The sequence below is a fragment of the Micropterus dolomieu genome, linkage group LG12 (genome assembly GCF_021292245.1).
Source record: "Micropterus dolomieu isolate WLL.071019.BEF.003 ecotype Adirondacks linkage group LG12, ASM2129224v1, whole genome shotgun sequence".
Classification (NCBI taxonomy): Eukaryota; Metazoa; Chordata; class Actinopteri; order Centrarchiformes; family Centrarchidae; genus Micropterus; species Micropterus dolomieu.
In genome coordinates, this window is record NC_060161.1 from 16,106,441 (window position 1) to 16,123,531 (window position 17,091).

Sequence of the window (17,091 nt, forward strand, 5' to 3'; positions counted from 1 at the left end):
AATTTTATTTTTTTTGCTGTCTAACTTGTTTCCCAAAGTGAATATGAATTTAAGTAGATTACATAACACTCAAAATGAGTTATGCTGGGGAGCGTCAGTGAGATGCTTAGCAGAATAAAAATAGCTGTCATTACATAAACTCACTTCCATTTATGGCTTTTATTGGTGTAAAGGTAGGAATGGCCCGACGTGACGTGTGGCAGCACCGCATCTCGTCGTCATCCTGGGCTCCAGCAAACCTTAGTTTCTGCTAGAAACCATGCTGCTGATTATTTGGTGGCTCTCAGATGGCTCCTTACGTGCGTCACCGTCGGGCCAAGTCACTCCTCTGTCCAAAGAGGTGGTCCAGTATCTCCTGGATTCTTCAGTCCCAGTGGAGATGCATGTAAAGCTGGAAAATGTGCCATTTTCAACAGGACGTTGGGGTTTCTGTGTGGCATTGCAGCTGTAATTAAAAGGCTTTGGGTTTGTTTTGCAGTGCTCAGCAGGCTTGGGTATGCACACTGAAAAGCTGGTTTTCATGGGCCAGTCTAGCTCTTCTTTGTGGACTATGGGGGTGCGTTGCGGTGTGTCCCACGCTTTGTAATCCTCCTTCATGGTAGTCGTTCCCTGAAAGGGCTTCATGCTTTTCTTAATGGTATGCATAGGTGGCAGGACTGGTTTGGTGCGCTGGCACTTGTGTGCCTTGTAGTCCGCATGTGTTGTGGAGAGGAACTCACTGTGCTCTGCTTGTGGACTGGATTCTTTGGCTTTGCCTTCGCCGTGGAAGTTGGTTTCAAGGGACCGGGTCTTGAATTGCTCAAAGAATTCACTGGCTTTGTCAAAAACTTTGTGGTTTATGTCCCAAGCCATGTTTGGTCCCGAGGGAGTTCCATGCTCTAATGGCAGACGTTTGTTGGTTTGGTACACTGGCTTCTCCCGGCCTGTCCTGGGCTGCAGCGGATGGGTGACGTAATCAGACCTGTAGCTGGTGATGCTTTCAAAATGTTGAGGTTCTCGCTCCTGTGGGACTGGTTTAGAGTTAACTTCAACTTGGACGGATTTTTTCTGGAAGCAACCCTCACTGTTTGTGACAATTAATCCTTGGTTCACCTTCAAGCCGTCATGCAGCTTATATGGCCGGCGCATGTTAACTTTCCATGTTCTGAAGTCATCTGGAAAAAAAGAGGAGACACAGGAAGTGGATTTGGATCAGAATGTAAACAGTTTGCCACCTGTTAAATTGATGTTCATCTTTTCATTTAATAATTGATTATTAAAGCATTACTTTAATATCTATTTCTGAACACACCTTTACAGAATCAAGCTTTTGTGGCAGGCGATTCCAAAGATTTGAACGGTAGTGTGTTGCTTTTAAATGTCTTGCGATGTATGATCTTGAAATTGCTTACGTTTGTACACTGAAATGTAGTCCTCTTCCTTGGATTCCATCTGGTTCGCTCTAGCGCGCACAGGATTGTGTGGAGCGCTGGTGCATTTCTGGTTGTCTTTAGGTGGCTGTGACGCCTTTGGTGGAGTCTTCATCCATTTGTCCACATAGTATGATCTGAAACACACGTAGAAACCGTAAATATTCCAGTAAGGTTCAGGTGGGTAGAGTGCTAGTTGCACTACATCATGGACTATTGGAGCTTCCAGGTGGAGAGACACATGCATCATTCTGCCTCACCCAACAGAAACATCAGTCCTCAGAGGTGAGAGCAAGTCTTCACAGTTTAAATAAAGGCAGACTCTGTGTCCAGTGAGATAAGACCAACACTTTATATCCTACCTTGTGTATGTGCTCATATCGGCACTCATCCCCTTCAGTGAATGGTAAGGGTCTCTCTGCATTGAGGTCGAGATGATAGCCGTGTAGCAGCGTGGGGGGAGGAACCTCTCCTGGTACTCTGTGGTCATGGCCCGTGGCTGGGCTTTGTGAGAGTCAGGGAGCTTCCTGGACATCAAGGCAGGGCGAGTTTATAACACGTTCAACAACAAGGCAACTGTGGTTTAACCTTCATAAGACATACAAAGGCATTCAGACAAGGTATTAAATGCAAGGCAATACATGGGCTCCTATACATAATGACTAAAATGAAAGATAAATAACTAAAACGTAATCAGTCTTTTCTCATCTTTTACAATGATAATCAAGTAGCATATATATCGTTAAGGCTAAATAATGGCAGAGCTTTGCAACCTAGTTTTGTTTGCACAAAAATTATATGACCCTATGACCCTACAGGTCATATAATTCTATTGAAAATGTGAAAATACACAAGTAGGTCACCGGCTTTTTTAAAAAGCCCAACCAAATTGGTGTCTCGTAAAGAAACCATCAGAAATAGATGACCTCACCTCGTACGTGGGGCATGGTAGCGGCACTTAAGCTCATCAGTTTTGGGCGGCATCGCTCGTGCGGCGGTACGCACCCCGCGCGCTTTCTTTGCGTCCTGTGGCTCGGAGCTGTTGCAGCCTGCTCTGTGACTCTTCGCTGCAGGCCTACAGCGTATGAATTATTGACCGGAGCAACATGGGAGAGTGCGTTGAAGGAGAGCAGCACGCAGCGGCCGGGAGCTTCTAAAAATAAACACCGGTGGATTGCTCTCTTATGCGGTTGTCAAGGAGAGAGCGCGTGATGATGCGCTTTTTATTTGGAGCGTAAAGAGGATTCCAAACCGGTAGTAAAGTGACAGAAGGTGGAGGAGCCACTTTTGAAAAAGATACCAAGTGGGCCATCAGTGTATGGGCCCCTTGAAAATCAAATGGCAGTTCTCAATCTGTGCAAGATGTTGCTTGTTCCGTTTTTTTTTTTTTATAAATATGCTGAAGATAAAGGTGCAGTCGGGTTGTGCGTTTTGCAACGTGACTTGGTCGCAGGACTCCATCTGTCACTTTGTGATCATGTCCAAAAGCATGGAGGGAGGGCACATGCGCACAAACACACACCGGGGACTAAAAAAAAATTGTGACCCTGTGAAGTGCCGATTCCGCCAACGGATGTTGTCATGGGGATTTTTGCCACGCACAAATGTTGAATTATGGATTTTTGAATCCACATGAGCACGGTCGCCGCGCTGTTTGTCCACTAGATGCCGTCCAAAGCTTAAAAAAGTAGGCTACAGAGAGTCCATTGGGTCCGCAATTTTACTTTTGGGTCTCTTATTTGCACCTAACGTTACATTTAAATGAAGTGTTTGATTTGTAGTAGAGAAAAGACAGTGTTTTAAACAGCATCTGTTGAAATCTGGCGTCAGATCAGACTATAACTTTATGGCTGTAAATTAATTTTTTTTTAATTTGAACATAAACTATAGGCTACAACTACATTAAACCAGAACAGAAATAAAACATGATTTAGCAAAATACATATAAATGCAAGAGAAATAAATGACAATTGGAGACTCACAGAATAATTCAGCATCGATCAGCAGAGTCATAAAAAGAAGACAAAAAATAACCAACTCTTTATAATCTGTAGTTTGGGATTCATAGCCTATTGTTCACCGTGATATCTGGCTGTGTCTGGTTTTACAAAAAGGAAGGAACGAATTGTAGAGTCGAGTGGTTGTGTTCAAAGTACCTGTAAGTCAAATACACATTAGTACCTGCATGTGAAGTTTCTACAGTTTACGTAGTGAAACTGGACATACTGCCCATCTGTCGTTTTTAATAAAGGCTCTGCACTCACAAACGTGTTTTCAGTTATTCTAGCTCATTAGACCTCTGCTCATGTTGAAGTTGGGACCCTAACAGGTGAGTGAGGGAGATGTCAATCAAGCAACCTGAAGAGGCAGTCCAAGTGTGTACTTTTGCGGACATTTTCCTCCACTGGATGTGGCATTTAACATCTCTTCACCTGGAAAGCAAATTTCCCAGTACTGTTAGTTTGATTTTGTTCCAAATGACATGCCAGAGATATTATAATGTCTGTTTTTATAATAACCATTAGCATAATGGACTCGACCCATGTGAGAGGGGCAGGCATGGATTTAATGAAAGTAGCCTACTGTTACTAACTTATTCATAAATCAAATCATTGTAGAAAACATTTTGGGGAGCACAAAAGAGGCAAAAACTGCCCTGATAAATGATAAGTCAGATCCGCATGGATAACTCAAACCTCTGTGCAGTTGTGCTTGTGCATACCGATTATTTTCTCAGTGATTTGGAGTGAAGATGATATTTTCAAAGAGAAGCATTAAAATGCAAACAGGGCTGGAAAGAGGAAGATCGGGATAAGAAGCCAGAAGTCTGGGGAGGTTTATGGATATTTGAAGTCTTTCCCCATTAAAGATTTCTGACTGCGTATGAAAAAGTACTTCTCTATTCAGTGTCACCAGAATCACTCCAAATACATGTTGGCACCTTGAAACGGGTGAACAGAGCAGAGGGATAGATGTTGATGGTGCTTAACTCTAGCTCAGATTAAGAGTCTGCACATTCATTTCAAATCCCAGGCTCCAGCCTCTGTGCATTAACAGAAACACTTGTATTGATGCTTGTGTAAACCAGACGGTTTTGCCGAAAGCCTAGTACATTAGATTATCATCACCATTCAGACACGCTGTTCATTCATTAATGTGGGTTAGAATTAATGCAAAACTGGTTAGACTAATTTTCCATTCTGCATTTCTCAGTGTCACTGTTTTAGATCGGAACCCTGCGTCACTTTGTCAGAATGACCAGCTGTAAAGACGAGTTTTATCCCCATGCCCGAGGTTTTTTTTTTCTTTTTTTTTTTTGCCCTTATCATGTGATACTGTTGCTTGTGCGCATTGTCTGCTGCTGCGCTAACCAAACCCACGAAGTAGATATGAACTAATATCAGAATACAAGGCATCAAAGGAGGGCCACAGACTGTGGGGTCGCTGAACGCCAGCATCTCTGTTTGAGCGCTGCTTTGGCTCTCATCTCTCGACATGATGTCTACTGAACGCAATGAATCAATTTTAGTGAGTGCGTCCATCCACCCAAAAAGAAAGAGATCTTTTAAGATTTTCGTGCGTTTTTACGCAGCGCCATGGCCAAAACCAACCTGTTAAAGTTGCCCTACAGTGGCTGCAGAAATTTTAATTCTTCCTCATACAACACGACAATTCCATGCTGATCTATTATCTTAAAAGTGTTTGCCATCTTGCTAGTGCTCATACAGTGAACCACACTTTCATAAAATGCATCTAACTGCCTCTTTACGCAGCGCCCCGTTGTTCTATAACTGGAGATATGACAGGAGTACAATACAGCCTAACTGCACATCATGTCAACAGCTCGGCTGTAAGAGCTCAAAAGGAGCAGGTCAATAAATTATGTTAATCAGTCGGGACAGATTGGAGGCGTGTTGCTGTCGTAATGAGGGGGAGCATGCCTGCACCGTGGTGGAAAAGCTCCGAGTGGTAAGGCTGTCTCCGCTACATGCGCGCTGCCTTCTATTTCCCCAGCCTCTCTTTCTACTTTATTGTGCGTAATAGCAATTTCCTCTGCAGTAGACTACTGTGCAAGGCTCGGTGCAACAAGTTTGCAGGAGCCAGAACACGCCGTCAGACAGGTTGACTTGATTTGGCTGGAGCGGAACTGTCTGTCGCTGTCACCACAAAGTCACTGTACGTGAACGCGGCGTCTCACACGCACTCACTCACTCACTCACTCACTCACTCAGAACAGTGTGCCATAAATTCGTGACTCGGCGCCAGATGCAGTTTGCTCCCAACAGCGCGTGTAGTTGTAGTTAAATGGAGATCGCGGAGGCAAGAGGAGCATCCAAGTGCTTGGAGAAAATGGAGAAAGAAGCGGCTCCTCGGAAGCGACAGTATTGGCGCACAACAGTGCTGAACATAATCTCGTCTCTATGTTCAGTGGCGTCCATCGCCTTTTGTATTTTTCTGAGCATGAACACGGCTGATATTAAGAACCGGGTTGTGGATTTGGAGAGTGGGAACGGCGAGCACACCTTTATCCGTGCCCCTGGCTACTCCATGGATGATTTTAATTCACTGATTGAACAAAGAGTGGATGAGCTGCTCTCTCAGGTAAGATTGACTTTTGCACTTGCTCCCCCTTAAGTTAATTGTTTTTACCTGCTTAATTGCCCATGAAGGGGACCATATTTCAGTAACAGCTGAACAGATACCCTTCACCCAATACTTTGATTTTATTGAAAGCATCATGTGCAAATTAATGTAAATGGAATTCTTTTAAAATTTCAGCGCTCCTATGAACATTTTGTCAAGATTCGTACTGCAAGAGAAGCGTCACCTGAATGCAACTGCCCTCCAGGTAAATGAAAAGTACTTTCTCCAGTGCACTCTGGACATGTGGGTGTCTGTCGGTGTGACACTGGATTTGAAGTCTGTTTGAATAAGACCACCGTTGATACAGGAATAGATGGAAGCTTTCGTAAACACGGCCTTTTAGTTTATTTCATTGAAACCGTTTGCACATGACAGTTTGCCTGGATAGTAGTGTTGATGGTTTGGGGAGGTCCTGCTGTGAAGGATGCAGACAGCTGACTGGCCCTTTAACAGAAAGAAAGGTATTTAACAGCGGTCTATACATAGAGGCGCTGAGATGTTGTTTGGCTTGTGATGTTGCCTGCTCACTCACAAAATAAAACAAGCTTCTTGAAATTCACATTTCCCACCAGTAGATGGAAACATTCATTCCTTCAGCATTCTGATCATTTTGGGATGGAGTTAGGGTTTGGTGAAGTAAGTGCATCAGTGTTGGGAGATGCTGCTGTAGGATGTTGAAGGGGGCTGCTGCACAATTTGAGCATGACTGTTACAATTTTATTTTTTAACTTTTAAATGATACCATTTACTATTGTGCATCATTGTCAGATATCAATGTTGCTCCTGAATGTGTGATTGACAGTTCCAGTAAGAATTATGTGGGGGGTAAAACGAAATGTTAATATATATACAAATTGCCACCACATTAGCAAGTATCCAATTCTAATGTACAATTGAGATGACTGTGCAGTTTAAAATTTGAATGTTTTCTCCCTGTTGTTACATCAACTAAGAGTGGTGAACATAACACATTAAAGTGACTGAATCTCGATTTATATCTTAAAGGATGATTTTCTTTTTCGTTCTGGAGTAGGCATGGCATATCATCTCTGTCAAAATGAAAACCACATGTTTTTTTTTGGCCCTCCATCTTAAGCTAAATAAACCATTTAAAAACCCATTGGATCAACCGAAGTTGACAACAAGAAAGTTTTTCTTAGCTCATAAAAGGTTTGACATTTTGGAGATACATGGTTTTCATAGAACAGCGAGGATATGTGAATTTCTTTAAGATTCCACCAGACATGAATATTTACTGTCAACTTATCTTTATCTATCTCAGTGTAGATAAAAGGAGTGCTTCAAATCAGAATGAGGAGTAATATCTTGCCTTTGTAAACAACACGTTAATGGTACATGGTAGTAACAATACCAGGCGCTCTCAGTGTGTCTGGCAGAAGGCTGTCTGTGTGACTGCACTGCTGAACCACTAAACTACCTGCTGCAGAAAACAGACATGTTATTACAACTTTTTAAAGTTTGATGAAGAGGGATCTGTGCGCATCACAGCCTCAGGCAACTCCATCTGGCAATGTGATACAGTAAGTAAGTGTGAACATATACTGTCGGTGACCTCTCTGCAAAGGTCATAGTTGTGACATTGTGCAGGCTAGCCTTGTGGCTGGATCTTTGGATGGACAATCCAGGCGTCAGAAAGCATCTGTGCTGCAGGAATGAAGTGTCCTTGGACACGATGCGGGATCCTTACGAATGCCAGGGACTGTTCTGCTGTTGTCCCTGACTTCTGACCTGTCTGTTGGGGGATATCAAAAAAATCCCCCCCACCCCCTACCAGGAGTATTACATCCATCATAATCAGACATAGGTGAAAGAAGAACCAAGACAGGTGAGATTAATAAACCTAAATGACCCAAATGTCTTAGTTTTCACAAGTGGTTTATCAATTGCGAATGACTCATCTGAGTGGGAATGCCTGAATTACTAAGCCAGAAGTACTGGAAGTATTAACCATAATGAGACTCTCACAATCATGCTTCTCTCTGTTCTCAATCCATATCATATGTCTGCCATTTATTTTCTTCCACCACATTTCTGCAAAGGGCAGAAACAAAACAATGAAAACATTTCACATCAAATGAAGCGCAACAACGCTATAACCAAGGCGGCACTGGCACTCTCAAATTTGATTTTTTTTTCATGTCCAGTACTTCAGTAATCCAATAGTTTTTTGAATTACGGTTAAATACAAAACACATATATCATCCTTATACTTTGAAGAATCTATAGTGTATTTAATAGTTAGTTAATGTTTGTTACACATGCAACTAATACCATAGTTTGTCAATGCCTGGGAGTGGGTTTTTTATATTATATTGGGCCAAATATCTTTATACCGTACGCATGCTGAATGGGTTTGCTCAATATTTATCCTCTCTTATGTCTAGGAGACAGCCCCTGGCTCAGATGTGGCTTTTTTCTCTCTTTGAGGGGAGGACCGTAATGTGCTTTTCACAGTCTTCACTTTCTTTCTGTCAAAGAAGATGGAGTAGTTGCAAAGACAGCGCAATGGTCCATAGCTTGAGGATATTTTATAGGTTGCTTCTGAATCAGAGGTAGTTTGCTATCTTTTATCATAGAAAGTCTGTCATGAACTTCACGTATATTTTATTTATGCCGATGTGATTCTTGGTTAATGAAGGTGAAGTTATTTTTTTTTATGGTGCCATTTGTCATTCTAACAGTATCTGGTGTCGCTGTCGTGTAGCACTCAGTTATTAGCTTCAGAGTGACTAAAAGCATTTTCACACTTTAGCTGTGATTGTGTCTGAACCTAGCCACATTAGCGGTGTGGCTCTTGGAATGGCAAAATTGGTGTGTGGTCATCAACTTTAATTCATACTGAAATATCTAGATGGATTAGATGAATTGCCACCTTTTGCACCACCATGACATTGGAATTCCACAGCTATTGTATAGATCGCCCTGCGATGGACTGGCGACCTGTCCAGGTTGTACCCTGCCTTTCGCCCGATGCCAGCTGGGACCCTGTACGCGGGATAAACGGTTGACAATGGATGGATGGATGGATGGATGTATAGATTGCCATGATATTTGGTTTGGATATTCATGTTCGCCTCAGGATGAATGGTAGCGACTTTGCTGACCCCTTAACTTTTCTAAATTAGCGGCATCATGTCAAAATTTCAGTTCGTCTAATAATTTAGTTTATGACTAATTACAATACTTATATACTTTGCGTCAATGTCAGCTGTACTTTGTGTTCAGGCCTATTGTAAAATGTTAGCATGCTAACACACTAAACTATGATGGTAAACATTAGCATGTAAGAATTTGCATTGTGAGCGTTTTAGCAGAGCAAAGCTCACTGTCATTCTGCAACACATCCTCATACCTAAACAACAAAATAGATCGATTGTCAATTATCCCAAAACAACATACAGTATATGACTGTTATATAAGTACAATGACCTATATTACTGTTCCCCAAAACAACATGTACAAGCATTAGAAGGTACCAGTCCAGCGACAGGCGTACCAGACCAGAAGTATGTTACATAAGTCACATGATGTTAAACACGTTGTAGACGTTGTGAAACAGTTGTAATTTGGTGAGGTTTAGGAAACAAAACTTCTTGGTAAGGTTTAGGAAAAGATCCTGGTTTGGGTTAAAATAAATACATTATGTCACATGACTTAACTCACCTAGGAAACGTTATTTAACTTAAAACTTTAAATAAGTCAACTTCTGTCACACGGGACTGGAACCCCAGTATCCTGAATGCAAGTCCTGAATGTACTTGACCCATCCACCCCACCCATCTCCTTAACGGGACTTTGTCACTTTTTTTGTCACTCTTTTGTCACCTGACTTCCTCCTTTGAAACTGTCATGTGGCCACCAGACAATAAACAATAAACGTAAAAATGGGTCGTAATAAGGTGCTGTACATTTGACCTATTTGTCCTCTTTGTGAGTTTAACCCTAGTTAGTTTCTCTGGTCTGCACCCTGAGTTTGAAAATCAGTTTTTACACCACACATTTGCTGAAAATAGTATTGGGTCTAGGGGGAAAAGCAAACCTGTCTAACCAAGTTGGTTTGAAGTCACACCCACTCAGTATACCACACCGTGAAACGAGTCTCCTTCTAATAATTGTTTCAGCATTGGCGGGCAGTTTTCTTTTTCATTTTTTTTGTGTACCTGCTCCTCCCCTGGGATCTGCATTCCTAGCAGGGCCTGTTGTTTAATGGGACTATAATAAAATGTGCAGTCAGCAAGCACTGGTGCCTTGCTCCTTCCCTGTTTACTCACCCAAACCCCCTCCCTCCTACATCCCCTTTTCCCCACTCTGCAGCATTTCTTAAAGTTCAAAAAACCTGGCAGCTAAACACTGGCCAAAGGGCTCGCGAGAAAACAGAACAACTTGCGGGACTTTATTTTTCCCTCCCGAAGGGCAAAGGGGCATGCAGCAATATCTGTTTGGCTTGCTTTGTCAAGTCCAGATTTGATTCACTTCAGTAGAGGCAAAACTACACAAACACACAGCCCACAAAATTCTCAACTAATCACTCCTTTTCAACTCCTTGTGGCCAAGCTGGGTTACTCTCCCCCTTTCCGCCTCACGAAGTGTGTAATCCCAGTGGCCTGATACAATTACAGTTGTGCCAATCCCCTCAGATATCCACAACTCAGTGGGCAACTGGTAATTAATCACTGACAGCTTTTGAATTTAGCCCTCTGTGTGGTTTGGTGCTGGAAGGTGCCCTAATGGCCATGTAATTACTGAGTGCTAGGTAAAGCTAAGCAGACTTCCAGGTAGCCACTGCGGCCAGCTGCTTTTAGTTAGGTGGATCAGGTTAGGCTGCTTTTGTGAGCAAGTGAGGCCGGAGACGAAAGACGGAGCCTGGGAAACCTGGGAAACGGTGAATAGGCAATTGTGATTCTCATTGCTGCTAAATTGCTTAACAGGATGTCTACATTTACATCATGAGCATGATGTACTGTACACAGTGAATAATATCTTGCAGGGATCGTTTTATGCATGAAGAGCTTGACTCATTCAGCTCAGATCTTACATCGGTCCCAATAAATTAACATGACGTGGTTTATCATGATGAATCATCAGAAGTGGTGCAATTGCCCTAATTTTCAATTCTCACACAAGGTTTATTATAAAGGGCAGGATGCTGGAAATAGCACAGATGCCCTCTTTATACTTTTGACACAGCAGTTTTTATGGGAGATGATGAGGCATGTTAGCTGAAAGCACTGGTATTGACTGAGGGGATTGAAAGGGTGGCACGCTTTCACTCCTTTTACTATACATTAACCTGAAGGGACACTGAATGAAGATGAGATGACATGATTTTTATATAAGCGAAGTCACAACAGCACTCCGCTGGAGACTGAAGTACTTCAGGCTGGGAGAGTGGGGACGGGGCCAGAAGAATGGAGGGGGAATCGAAAATTGTGCCTAATGGTTTGTCTCATGTGTCCTTGAACATTTCCTGGCACTGATCCTTAATCGTCATTTTGTGTGGAATAAAGCAGGAAGCTTGGAGATCCTGTCTTGGCTGCTTCTACATTTACTACTTGGAGTTCGATCAAGGGGGGTTTCCATCACCACTATATAACAGCACACCCCATAATTGAATAAAATAACTGTCTCCCGTTTTTATTTGGCATTCATTTGCTCCCAAAATAGGCTGCTTTTATGATAAAATGTTTTCCCTTTCCCTTTGCACTTTCTGCGTCATCTTAGCATAAAGTTGGACAGGAAGATTTGCTTCAACGTGAAGCAAAATTATTCTTGTCTGGTTTTGTACGTGCCTTTGATAAGCTCTTTGTCAAGCATGACACCCAAGCTGTTTGATTACAGCTGGAGGAAGGCAAATTTGTTGTTAAAATATTGATTTAAATAACTAAGAAGCATCACATTAGCACACCTGGAGAGTATCTGAGTGTCTGCACCTTCAAGCGGCCCTCTGGTGGTGATGGTGGTACAATATTACCCCTCCTTCCATAGCCCGGTGTTAAGTTTTGCATGCCTGACAAGCATTGCGTGCACCTCCAAATACTGCTTTTAAACACTGTAATATCCATTTGTGGGGTTCATCAATGGTGGTAAAGTATTATTGATTTAAAGTATATATTTTATATCAGAATCTTCAGGTTTAGAATCGTTTTTTTACATTTAGTAGAAGTAGCATTACTTATGATTCAGCAAAAATATGTGGTGATAACTGCGTTTGATTAAAGTTCACAACAAAGTGTCTGAAAAGGACCTTAAGAGGTGGATGCAGAATTCTGCACAACACCAAGTAACCTCCAGTGCTCGAGGAGGAATCGCTGATGTTGGTACACTTTGATGCTCCTCCTCCCGGGATCCAGTGCTCCTCTGTCAGAGCTGGGTGGTAAATCCTCTATAAAAGACGGCTCACAAACTCAGTTCCTCACCCGCTTGGTGCCCTCTGACACTGGATTCAAAGTTCCAGTCATCCTCCTACTGAAGTCTCCTTTGTGATGGCTTAAGTTCATCCGTCCCTTCACGAGCCCACACATTCATCCCTGACCCACCAATATCTCAAAGAGACTTTAATAGACAAGAGGGACCTTTTTTTAAAGTGACATCCTTGTGGAACAGCTAGTCTACTGTTCAATATGGTGATTTTTCTGTGACTACAATGGCCACTAAAATGTTTGAGGTATGAGTACTTACTTTGACTCTACCAATCTTTAAGGAGTGATGTTTTTTATCTCTAGTAGCGGAGTGTGGCTGTTTTTTCCATGAGCCTGTCCCTGTTTTGTTTATCAGGTTGCGGTAACATGTGAAGATATGCACCGATAATTAATTTAAAATATTCAAAAATTGGCTTTACAAATGTTTCATGAGGACGGAAATGCATTTTTGCTCGACTTAAAGGATACTCATTATGTTTTGGTGAGAAACTGAATGTAATAATACATTGCATTTCTTTTACCGGCCTGTCTTATTGAAGGTCTCCCAAGGAAACTTTTGATACATGGTCAGTATTTCCTGTTTCTGAAGCATTATTGGCATGATGCTAGCAAAACGTCAAATGCAAACTACATTATACATGCTCTCCAATGCCTGTCTTTTGTATCATTAGTTTTGAATGTAAGAATGATTTTCCAGTGTCTGTCATCAGTTTCAAATCACCAGTAAAGCACAACGATGCCAGCGTTCACCCGTGTCATGGAAATTCTGGGCTCCAGACAAGCAAAGAGAACTAGGAACCCCTGAGGCACTCCCCACATGCTCTATACCCCTGCCTTCCCCACCGCCTGTGGCTTTGTGCCCTCAGGCCTCTCAGCCCTAGCAGGCATGGAGGATCGGGGTGAGGGGCACAGATGCTGCTACTCTGTACACCATCAGCTTAATAAGAACAGGCACTACAAATAAAACAGGCTGGTTTTTAAAAAAAAAAAAGCATTGGGACGTGCCACGGCAGGAAGCTATAATTTTGCCAGCGTGTGCCTGACATGCAAACTATGGTTAATATGGTCCTGCCACCACTCAGGGGCATCCCTAAAATGATGTCTTTAATTTTGAAAACAATGTATGGTTGGCGTTTTCCGCGTCTGTTTATTTTATTTTTATGTATGCATCATTTAGTCCACAGACTGAGGGCAGAATTAGCTTAGAGCTGTTCCATGTTATGTTCAGTTCTTTAGTCCAAAAACAGCTTGAGACCGAGTCATTTTTTCTCTTTGGATAAACCTGATAGAGACTGCATGAAAAGAATTGTGGTGGGGATGGGCGTGGAACCTTATGTTTCATGTTTTATAAATTCAAGACCCTCCTAATTGTTGTTAATTTATAGTGACCCTCCCCTTGAAAAGCAAAGCAATACCCTCCCCGCCAATATTGCAAAATGATGCTCCAGTATGAAGTTGGTACATTATAAGACTATTTAGATCCATCCCAATTTAAACATTTATTATTTTAATAGAATATCTATTTTCAAAATGTACACATGTATCAGTACCCACATTAAAAGTGAGATATAGCATATATCAGTTCTCCCAAATTTTCCATCAGTTTTACAAAATACTCCATTCACTCTGTGTTTTTGAACCATGAGCTACTAATCAGATGTTACCACTGGCCTGAATGTATGAACGGGACCCAGGCACCATGTTCTGGCTTGTGTTGGTTGCATATGCTAGTGGAAAAAAAATTAAACACTCTTTGCTAGCGATAACGTCCACTTACAAATCACTTATAATGAGAGACTCCATTATAACTATAATCACTTATAAAAATGGGAATATCTGTATCAGGGTTTTGAGACAGGACTTCTGCATATGTCAAAATGCACCCTTATGACCCATAATGACCATGAAAATATTTTTTTTTTGTGTTACAATCTTGATCTAACAAGGGAAGGTTGAAATAATATATAACTAAGGTTGAAAAAAAAAGTTTCTCCTGGTCTCCCAAAATGTCAGAATACCTTTGCTTTAGCAAAAATAAATATAATACCTTCCCTCTTTTCTGACACCCCAAATAATAGTACAGTCCCTAACCATAAATCCATCTTATGCTTTCTCTTGATTGACAGTTCTGACTTAAAATAACAATTCTTTCATTGTATTTTGTTTAATTTCCAGGGTTTGAAGCAAGATAAAACAATCTACACTTAACGCAGCATTGGCCAGTCATCCTTTCAGAACATTTATTTATGGTGGTTGCAAAACATTTATTAGCGCTAACATTTTGGAGTGCCCTCTATTCAATTTTAAAACCCTTTAGTCTCAGCAAAAACAAACAAGCAATCCCTCAAACTATCCAAAGACAGCAGGGATTCAGACGATTTCTCAAAGTGGAAATAATGATGGAGGCAAGCAGGGTTTGCCCAGTGGCTGGCCAGATGATGTATGCTCCCAGAGTTGGACTTTGAAAATAGTCCTAACTGTTGGATCAGACTGCTGGTGTTTCTTGTCCACTGGGCCAAACACCATTAGACGTCCAGTGTGTTTGTCAGTTAAGTTCAGCCGCCCCCTTCCGTCCCCTTCCATGTTCAGATAGATACAAGAATGTCTTGCTTGAGATCTTGTCGGCTTGTTCGATGCCCCCCCTCCCTCGCCACCACTCACCAGGGGACTTGCACTTTGCCAGCCGTCTCTTCCCTCTCGAAGCTGTGCTAAATGTGACATGAAATATGATATACTGTAGATCTGACAGGGTAATAAACACACCGAGCAAACATTTGAGCCCTTGTGCACTCACAAACATGCTGTTGCACACAACTGTATCACAAAATATGCACACTCGTGGACCATCCAACTCACACATACCTACAGACACCAGTGCCAAAGAAACATGCAGCCATGCGTGACACTCTGCAGTCCCTCCCTACAGATTTGTAACTCTATTACCAATGGCAAAGTTTTTTTGATGATATTGTGGTTTGGTTAATTACATTTTCTAAATTAAGAGAGGGAGAAAGCATGAAATAAATGGACTACAGCCATTCATTCACAATTTACAACAACAAGCTGTGATGTTAAAAATGGTTTGGAATGTGGTTTTTCTAATTAAGGCTTATTTTTCCTCAAAATTTATATATGTTTTTTTCTTTCCCCTTTAGCAGGCAATTAATCTAAAACATGCAATTAAATAATGTGGCTCAAACAAACGGTGCCCGGGGAAGTGGCAACTTGCCAGTTTAACATACCTGGGAATCTACATGCATCTACCGAGGTTGTGTCAGTAAAGATGGATTGATATGCAGAGAGTTGCCTCCTGGTCTGGTTGTAGCACAGACAGTCTTGGCTTTTAGGGGCCCCTCCCCTTGTATCTGATGAAGAAGAGGGTAGAAACAGCTGTGTAAGCCACAGTTAAGGCCTGGAAAACCCAGTGGTGAGACAGACAACCTTATGCACTTTAATTCAATTGAGCGGTCATTTGATATGGTCCAAGCAGGCTAGACGCCTGGTTAAATTGTAATTTTTGACAGCTTGATAAATGGCACTGATGCTCTGTATGCCTATGGCTGCCTGAAAATAGGTTTGTCTAATTTCTAGTCTTGGGAGTTAGGGACACTGTGCCATAACAATGTGAACTGCTTGTCCACTTCATTGCTGTTCTTCTATGGACCAGTTCTCTCTGTGATCAGTGTGGCAGGAGATACAAAATTCATGAAATAATATTCAATAAACCCTTTCCCAGAACAGTCATTGTACAATCATAGTAGGCAATAGGCACAGCAGGCCTGTCAGAGATTTCTTTGTGGTATTTGGTATTTGAAGACTTGGTGGGTTGTGTTGTAGGTTGTGTAGAATTGTGAGAAATAGATTAAACTTTGTGTTTGTCAGCTATGACTTAAGCTGCAAACGTTAGCATGCCCTGCTTACTAGCTTAGTACATACTGTAGCCTACAGTAATAACTTAGCCTTACCTCGAAAGCCAAGGAGCATACTAGCTGATGACATTATTTTGTGGGTTATGTTTATAAAAACAAAGTTCAATAATAGACCTTGCCAAATATAACAGTTAGCCCACATCCTCAAAGCCTTTTCTCATGTAAAAGCGAAACATACTTTTTGAAAATACAAACAGTAAAGCATAAATCTAACTTCTGTGCAGCTATTCAGTTAACATGTCCTGCTGAACGTAGCAATCACATACATATTTAAGACCCTTTTTCATTTCAAATGAGTCAGCTGGACACAATACGAAGTCTGCTGCTGATGGAGTTTTCAACCAACGCAGAGTTAAAGTAATTAGCTAGCTAGCTTCTCTAAAATCTAAAATCTGCTAGCAATAGTTGTCATTTTACCAGACAAAATTGTCAGTCACCCACTACAGATGAGAAGCCTTTTCTGAAGTCTCAAACATTACTATAAATTTCTAGTGGTAAATCTGACACAATCATCTTTGGAAATGCAGTAACTAAGGGGAGCAGTGTTTATACAAAAAAGTAGTCATAAGAATTTTAATACTACTTATACTTTAAAGACTACTTAAAGGTAAAATTGTTTTTGTTTTTTTCCTGTCCCTGCTGAAGAAAGATTATCTCAGTTGATGATGC

The 17,091-nt window shown here is 41.6% G+C and overlaps 2 protein-coding genes across 3 annotated transcripts in view; one reads left to right on the forward strand and one right to left on the reverse strand.

Annotated features, from left to right (window-relative positions):
- Nucleotides 1–140: 140 nt before the first annotated feature.
- Nucleotides 141–2,606, reverse strand: saxo2 (stabilizer of axonemal microtubules 2). Of its 2 annotated transcripts, none has more exons than XM_046065108.1 (4): nt 2,341–2,606; nt 1,772–1,997; nt 1,392–1,546; nt 141–1,154 (listed from the first exon to the last, which is right to left on the reverse strand). In XM_046065108.1, exons 2-4 carry the CDS (start codon nt 1,942–1,944, stop codon nt 241–243), a joined length of 1,242 nt encoding a protein of 413 aa, XP_045921064.1. In that variant the 5' UTR covers nt 1,945–1,997; nt 2,341–2,606; the 3' UTR covers nt 141–240. The 2 variants fall into 2 exon arrangements, with proteins under 2 accessions (XP_045921064.1, XP_045921063.1); XM_046065107.1 differs by having other exon boundaries at nt 1,772–1,936; nt 2,341–2,605.
- A 2,788-nt stretch (nt 2,607–5,394) lies between these two features.
- LOC123981170 (collagen alpha-1(XXV) chain) overlaps nt 5,395–17,091 on the forward strand; it is a 147,617-nt gene continuing 135,920 nt past the window's right edge. The window contains exons 1-2 of the mRNA XM_046065869.1: nt 5,395–6,011; nt 6,189–6,258. Of these exons, the coding sequence (XP_045921825.1) occupies nt 5,715–6,011; nt 6,189–6,258 (367 nt within the window). The 5' untranslated portion in view covers nt 5,395–5,714. The remainder of the gene's footprint in view (nt 6,012–6,188; nt 6,259–17,091) is intronic.